This window comes from Lactuca serriola, chromosome 1, assembly GCF_051521515.1.
Source record: "Lactuca serriola cultivar US96UC23 chromosome 1, Lser_US96UC23_V15, whole genome shotgun sequence".
Classification (NCBI taxonomy): Eukaryota; Viridiplantae; Streptophyta; class Magnoliopsida; order Asterales; family Asteraceae; genus Lactuca; species Lactuca serriola.
The window spans coordinates 204,397,243-204,406,097 of record NC_136408.1 but is presented as its reverse complement, the minus strand read 5'-3'; the positions used below and the strand labels follow the sequence as shown (position 1 = coordinate 204,406,097).

The following is an 8,855-nucleotide window of genomic DNA, read 5'->3' as shown; positions in this document are numbered from 1 at the left end:
TCCTAAAACCGACATCTCACTGAATATAATGGACTTTAAGGCTACTACTCTTTCATAAATTATATCTATTTACTTATTTAAATAAACATGATGTTATAGAACCGCTCAATTACTCTCAAATTTCAGGACGAGACCGCCATTATTGATCCTAAATCTTATCGGAATCTAGTTGGATCGCTGCAATATCTAGCCTTCATAAGACCAGGTATATCCTTTGTTGTCAAAAAATTATCGTAGTACATGCAATCGCCATCAAAGGCTCATTGGCAATCGTTAAGGGTACGATTTATCATGGTCTATTTCTCATTCGCAACACCTCTATGGATCTCACTGCCTTTTTTGACTCCAATTTGGGTTGCATCGATTGTAGAGGACGTTCAACTACTGCATATCTACTCTATCTTGGATCGAACATTATATCATGGAGATCAGCTCGTCCAAAATATGTCTCAAGATCGTCCACCGAAGCTGAATACAAAGCCCTTGCTAATGATGCGTCTGAAGTAGCATGGGCTCAAAATCTTTTAAATGACATGGGCATCCCTTCCAAGCATCATCCCATATTACATTGTGACAATACAGGAGCTACATATTCATGTGCTAACCCAGTATACCACTCACGCATGAAGCACAATATCATTTTGTCTGTGAGAAAGTCACTAATGGTTCCTTGCGTGTTTGTCACATCAATTTGCTTGATCAACTAGCGGGTGCTCAAACCAAACCGTTGACGCATTGTCCATTTCAAAGGCTCTATTCCAAGATTGGAGTCTCTGATGCATCTTCGATAATACGGTGGCATATTAAGGAATAAGATACATATGTATCTTTTATATATTTAAGTTGTTCTATTGAAAATAATTATTCAAATAACAACTGTAGTCTCCTTGTAGTATAGTGGTCATAGTTGGTGGTACCATGGCTAGTTGGTAGTACCTTGGCTATATAAGCTACTCTCACATGTATGTCATACATACATCAATCAAATATACAATTCATATACTCCTCTATAGCTATATGAAATCAAAAACAAGTTGCCACCAAATCTATTTTTAATACTTATTTACATCTTATTTTTCATACTTATTTGCACCTTATTTTTTATTTCATACACTATAATAAAAACTAAATGAGGATAGTGCACATATTTTATTTTTAAAAATACAAATACACAGGCTCCATAATCCTATACGTAAATTTAGATATTTTTCCATTAGGTAACTTAAACAATTAATCATTTGGTAAGAAAGATCTTTTTAACAGATAACGATATGCAAAATACTTTTTGATATATAATATTTCCACTATAATCCATAACCATAACAATTTGCTCAAAATTTTTCCAACAGTCCATCTCACTTTAAAATACGAAATGTAAAATATTGTCCCTTAATACTTATTCGTTTATTGGTACATATGAAAAAGGAAATAGTAGAACAGAAATAAAATTTAATTATGGTTACTATGACAAAACGACAACATCTCCTTATCATTTTGAAATATTTCCATGACTTCTTCTTCCAGAATCACCAGTGCCTCGACACCATCACCATTTGGAGTATCCTTCAGCACGAACCCTATGTTATCTAGTGATTTAAGTGCAAGAGTTGCACCCATAGGCTTTCCCCACCGAAAATCCGCTTGGTTATATGAGAACCCACAAAAACTCGAACACACATATATTGTGTTGGTGGCATCCTCTGAGTCTCCGTTCCTCAATTTCGACATCAAAGAAGTTATGTTTTCAGCAGCATGTTGCACACTTTGTATCCCTTGAAGTTGCGACTTCTCTTTCCTTATCTCCTCAACAATTACACTTAATGAAGTTTCACTCGTATGCCTGGTCTGTACAATCATACCCAACAAGAAATTCCCCACAGTAGTTTGGGGCAGCTTTTGGACAAACTTCTTACGTATGTCCATTGGAATCATCAAACATGACGGCTTAAAGAAGCCCGATTTTGTCGTGGTTGCTGTAATAGCAGTTTTGTAAAGTAAAGAGGTCAAAACGTCAACCCGTGTAGGCGGTGTAGATCCAGCTGCCGCCATGGCAATGACCTTGTTCTTGAGGTCAATTAATTTTGTGTTAGGGAAGACGAATTTTCTGGCGACATGATTGGTATGCCCTTGGTTGATAACTTGAGCTTTTGGCATAAGAGATCCGGTAGACGGCGAATGAATGAAATAAGGATTGAGTGGCAGTACCTCTTGGTGGTCTGTCGAACCATAACGTGTCACCGAAGCCCAGTGACTAAAAAAAGCGCCTAGAGTCCGGCCATCACCAATGACGTGTGACATAGATACTGCCACACCAACTCCACCACAAGAAAAGTGATTGAGTTGAACCCCAACAAGACTCGTATTACTAGGAGACTTGTAGCAGACCATATCATCAGGGAAAAGATGCTCTAGAGTTTCATCAGTCTCGCTAATGTGTTCGAACATTTTCAGATGACAATCGTTTCTGGCTTCAACAAATACCACTCCTTCATCGTTACAGTCAACGTAAGGTGTTGTGGGCGTGGGTAACCTGCCAGCAAAGGGATAGTATTGCGATAAGCTCTTTGACAAAGATTTCTTCATCACATGAGCTTTGTCCTCGGCAGATAAAGTGTAATTGCCATTGTTTGGGTAGAACAGAATCAGCGGCGTATACGTGTGTTGGAAGAGTTGATCAAGGGAGGAAAGATTATATCTTTGGAGATGAGAAGGGGTTGGAGAGGAAGGCTTGATTGTTTCTCGAGAGATGATGGTGTGAATTTGCCTTCTTCCAAATTGTAGGAGTTTCCCCATCATCATGGTGAACTGTCTCGATCACAAAGAATTAGAATTTATCTTAGCCTTGTGCCCTTGTCCCTTTATATATATATATATATATATATATATATATATATATATATATATATATATATATAGAGAGAGAGAGAGAGAGAGAGAGAGAGGTGGGTTCAATTGAGAAAATAAAAAAGATTGAGAATGGGGGAATCATTCTCCGCCACTCATTTAATCTAAGCATAAAAATATACGGTGACAAACTTGTAATATGTTAATAACCTTCAATCTCAAATACGTAACTATAGAGAATTCGATAACAGTTCGTTCACCATTAAAATTTCTCTTCCAACCTTCAACAATCATCTAGATTTTTTCAACTAAACCATCATCAATGTCATCCAGTGTTAATTATTCATCGATATTCGTGGCTGGGAGGTTCACTGTTGAACACAGATTCGCAACTCATATTCATCAATTTCATCGATTTCTTTGTTGAATACTCTGAATGTTCGTCGTTTGCAAGCATGTATTAAAGTTCATAACGGATTTGGAACTGGAATTTCCCAGATTCGCAAACGAAATCAGTTGGAATCGAAATTTCTTCGATGTTCATGAGATTGGAATCGGAGTTTTGGACTCGCAGTCATAGTCGACATTGAAGGACTCAGAATCGGTACTCACAGGTTCCCAATCGGATTTTCGGAAATCAAAATCAAAATAAGAAATCGATCAGACATAGGATGTTGTATCTAAAGTCGAAATTGAAAGTATATGATGATTTGGAATTGATAACTTGATGTTTTTAACATTTTTAAAATAGTTAACTTGTATGCACTTCAACTGTTTGATGAAATGCATAAACTAAATTACCACGTTATATTCACATATGAATATGTTTTCTCACCTGAATCAGTATCTGATTATTAAAAACACAAAACAAATATGCAAGTCTGTATGTTATTCATATGTGAATAACATATAAAAATTATATATATTTGTCAAAATACCTTCTAATATTCATAAGTTAATATATTCACAGGTGAATATACCTTGTAATATTCATATATGAATATATTGTGTAATATTCATAAGTGAATATATCATCTAATATTCACAAGTGAATATACTATGTAATATTCACATGTGATATATCATGTAATACTATGTAATATTCACATATGAAATATCATTTAATATTCATAAGTGAATATACCATCTAATATTCAAAAGTAAATATATTATGTTAATATTCACAAGTGAATACATCGTCCAATATTTAAATATGAATATACTATATTTATTATATGCTATATTCATATATGAAGGATACTTAAATTGTAAAAAAAAATCATATTTTTTTATTCATAAGTGAATAACGAATGTACTGTAATAAAACCTAATGTATTTTTATTCACTTATGAATAACGATAGTTAAAAATATAAAAAAAAATTATTTTATCTTAAAACTATATCAATATGGATGTCTATTTGTAGAGAATAAAAAATCATGAATTTTGGTATATTTAACATCATTTTTTGATAAAAATAGCTTTAAAAAATTGAAAAAAAAAAACGAAAAAAAACTATGTTTTTGTATACATTAAAATAATGATTAGCATAGTTTAAGAAAACATGTTTTCTTGGAAAACACATATGCATTCCTTTCCCATTTCCGCCGGTACGTTGAAGGCTTTTGCGGCAAAAATAAATGAGTGGCTTAGAATGATTCCCCCATTCTCAACCTTTTTTTCCCAATTGAACCCTCCCCTATATATATATATATATATATATATATATATATATATATATATATATATATATATATATATATATATATATATATATATATATATATAAGATCGGTTGAGAACTCATAGTTTTCTGATAACCCGAAAACTAAAAGTAGAACGTTAAATTAAAATTAGTTCATTAAGGGCATGATCGTCATCTTACCAATCTCATTTAATGTTTAATCTTTTGTGTTATTAGAAATATTAATCTTAATTTCTATAAATTTACATTATATATAAAATTTCGGACACTTTTAGAATGAGTATTTTTCAATTTATTTTTTTAAAGTGCAGATTTTTTAGTTTTCACGGAAAACATGAATTTTGAAAAAAATTGGAAAATATATATATATATATATATATATATATATATATATATATATATATATATATATATATATTTAAAAAAACTGCAATTTTTTTAAAAGCATTTAAAAATCAATAAAATAAAAATAAAAATAATAATAATAATAAAAAACTGGAATATTTAAAAAAATACTATAATTTTTTAACCAAAAAATCAACATTTTAGGTACATATATGAATATTTTTAGAAATACATATATGCATATTTCATATACTATAATATTTATATGGAAATCATAAGAAAACTCATTTTATTTACTAATTTCTAAACACAATAGAATAAGTATTTTATTCGATACAAAATAAAATATAAAAAACAAAAAAGTGGTATAAAATTCCAAAGCACATGTCTTCTTGTCAATATTTACATATTTTCTTCAATTTATGATTTTTCACCTCTTCAGTATTCACCAAAGTTTCTTCAAAATCTACAATAAAATTAAAAAAAAAATGATTGGTGCAAAAACACTCACAAAAATACATATGTGATTTACATGTGATTAAAATATAAATCACAGGCGATTCACATATGAATTACATGCGATTTAAATGTGAATCACGTGTAATTCATATGTGTACATGCGATTTACATGTGAATCTCATGTAATTCATATGTGAATTACATGTGATTTAAATTTAAATCACATGTAATTCATATGTGATTTACATGTGAATCACATGTAATTCATATGTGATTACATGTAATTCATTAGGGAGATTAATGAGGCATTTATACCAATATTAAAAAGATTAATGTAAGTTGTATTAATTAGGGAGATTAACAAGGCATTTTGTGGGTTTTCTGATCAAAGTAAGTCTGAAAAGTATCAGATGCTTTTTAAAGATGATGAAAATTCAGAGGTAAATGTTGAAGATGAAATAGGAATTGTTACTGGAAATTGGGGTTGTGGAGCATTTGGAGGAGACCCTAAAATTATAAGAAGAAAAGAATTGAAAACTTATATATAATTACTAAAGATACAAAAGAAGAAAAAAAAAAGATAACATGCAAAAAAGGGTAGAAATGGTTTTTGTGACCATGATTCTGAGACACGTAAACAATTATGCATCTTAAAGGGAGTGGTTTCCTTGCTACCACCTTCTTTTGCTTCTTTTATGTTGTTTCCAAAAGGAAGTACAAATATTATAAAGTTGATAAATATACATGTTGGGAATGGAACTTGGGATCCATGCTTCTTCCTCACATTCCTTCACAAGATTATCTCTAGGTGAGATTCCATGTGGCTACATTTATCAGATTAAAACTCATTTACACGATACAAGAATAAACATGAGTTATTAATTATTAGATTAAAATAAGAAAAAAAGAAAATTCCACCATTCCTCCAGCAACAAGATGATAAAACATTCCTGGATAGGTTTGTTTCATTTCACTTCTTTTCCCAATCCACATGTACTTTTCTCCATCTTTTTCAACATATCCACACATGTAAACTCCATAAGCCTACAATAAGATATTACAAGATTGTGTGAGATGCTTAATTAGTAATTACAATGTGTAAGATTTTGCTAATTTGAAAGATTTTAAGGAAGATATGACATATGACATACATTTATCCCAAAGTAAGGTGCTGCTTCACGTTCCAGTGAGAAATATACTTGTTCTCCATAAGATGAAGTAACAAGATATAGCTGCAATCATTTAAAACTATACAGGAAATCAAGATTTCATGCTTTATCATATTTCTACTTCCTTTTGTAAAATTGAGATTAAGTGTCTGTAAAATTTCATGCTCCCTAAAAACACCACTAGGTGCTAAGCATCCCTATTACAGTTATTCAATCGATTGAAGTTTTAGGCAAAGAATTCTTTGTTATGTCTGTAATGAAGGATTTGCAAGAAAAAAAGAGAAAGTAGACATTATTATTGACCTTAGCAACAATCTGTAAGCCTCTGATAACAAGTCGGTATCAACAAATCGGTAACCTCTTTCAAATTCAAACTATGATTCCAAACAAATCAAAAAGAAAACTACAACAAATTCAAAACCCTAACGCTCCTAATTTTGAGATCGTTAAACAATAAGATAAGCAAATGAAAAATAAGATCAGATGAGTTTTAGTTTTTGACTCTAATGAAGAAGAATGACAACCAAGGTGATATCGTCTATATGATTACAAAATAGAGAACAATCGGAGTACATTCAAAAGAAATTGATGAAATTCGAGTCAACAGAGGAGTAAATATTACTTGTACATGTCGTAATTGAGATCTGTATAGAAGATGAGAGACAAGTCATGTCGTGAGAAACCCTAAAATGGAACCGTTGCGATTTGATGAATGATCAGAGATCGACATCGTCGTCACTGCGGTGAGTTCTAGAATGTGATGAAGATGGAGACGAACCTGAGTTGATTTGCGATTGCTTCTAATTGATGTAATGGATAACGAATTCGCTAAACTCGATTGATTTGTAGGAAAGAGATCGGCCAAAGCATTCAAATTGAAACAAAAGGTGAGAAATTGATTCTGATTTGCAGATACACACGATCAGATGAGATGGAGGCGGTTCGTATGACGACGCGATACACGGACGCTACAAAGACGATGGAGGCCGATACGTACAAACATTTTCATCGGGTTACAACAACATTTGTGTTCCCTATAATACCCTTGCACTTTTAAGTTAAGATACCCCCGCCCATACAAGTTTCTATTTATTTACAAAACCTCCACAATGCATCTTGGCCATCCTTTTTTTCAATCCAACGCTCCACTTTTAGTTATCGGGTTCTCGGAAAACTATGAGTTCTCAAATGATCCTTCCTCTCTCTCTCTCTCTCTATCTATCTATCTATCTATCTTTCTTTCTTTCTATCTATCTATCTATCTATCTATCTATCTATCTATCTTTCTATATATATATATATATATATATATATATATATATATATATATATATATATATATATATATATATATATATATATAGGTGAAGGTTCAAATGAGAACCTCCAAAGGTTAAGAACTCTAAGAACCATCTTTATTAACGGTATTTTCACAACAATAAAATTTTATACGTAAGAGTATTACCCTATATACTTTTTCATTGCCTTATATTTTAAGAAACTATATCTCATATTCTCTCTCTCAAACACAAAACCCAGTAATCTCCCCTCTCACCTTTTTTCCGGGCAGCCTCTGTCACCATTTTTCCGGCCACCGTTGCTTCGTCATGAACACTTATCGGATTTGAAACCACCACGATAATCACTACTAAAAACCACCACGGACGTCATAGTTATCGCCATCTGCACAGCTTTCTTCACCGGCTTTTCACAACTTGTTCGTGACCACTCTCCGCTGCCATTCGTCGCTCCAGATCTGCAGTCTTCGGCCTCCATTCGTCACACCAGCTTTGCAACCATTCAGCACACCAGATCCACTACCGTATCTTCCAGATCTGAGATATTCCTATATCTGACGTTACTTTAATATGGTAAGATCTGATATATTTGGTTCGATTTCTTCATATCAGATTCCGCCACTATCACCGTCAACGCCGGCTCCACCAAATGCCTTCTACCTCTAAAGAAAACAAACACTAACCTCATTTCCTCATATAAAAGTCTCTAGATCTACAATCTTCAGTGACATATCTACGATTTGTTGTAACAGATTTACAATTTACGTCTACAGATATACAAGCTCGAGATGAAATCAGATCTTAAATGACGTATACAAACATATCCACATAAAAACGATGATGATAAGAAAGAAGGTAAAATAAATATTGAGCTAGTTTTTTTAATTTATAAGTAATCTATGATTAAATCTATTGAATAATCAAGTAGGTTTTCTTTAATCTTTCAAACCGTTTGCCAATGACTAAGGATGCAAGTCCGGTTGGAGTTTTTCCTGTGACAAAGTGTTTGTATTCAAAATATGTTGCTTCTTCATTC

The 8,855-nt window shown here is 32.2% G+C and overlaps 1 protein-coding gene across 1 annotated transcript; it reads right to left on the bottom strand.

The window, feature by feature from the left end:
- Window positions 1-1,341: 1,341 nt before the first annotated feature.
- On the bottom strand, window positions 1,342-2,814 carry LOC145072409 (akuammiline synthase 1-like). Its single transcript, XM_079018830.1, has one exon. The coding sequence runs from the start codon at window positions 2,797-2,799 to the stop codon at window positions 1,450-1,452; it is 1,350 nt and encodes a 449-aa protein (XP_078874956.1). The 5' UTR covers window positions 2,800-2,814; the 3' UTR covers window positions 1,342-1,449.
- Window positions 2,815-8,855: the final 6,041 nt, after the last annotated feature.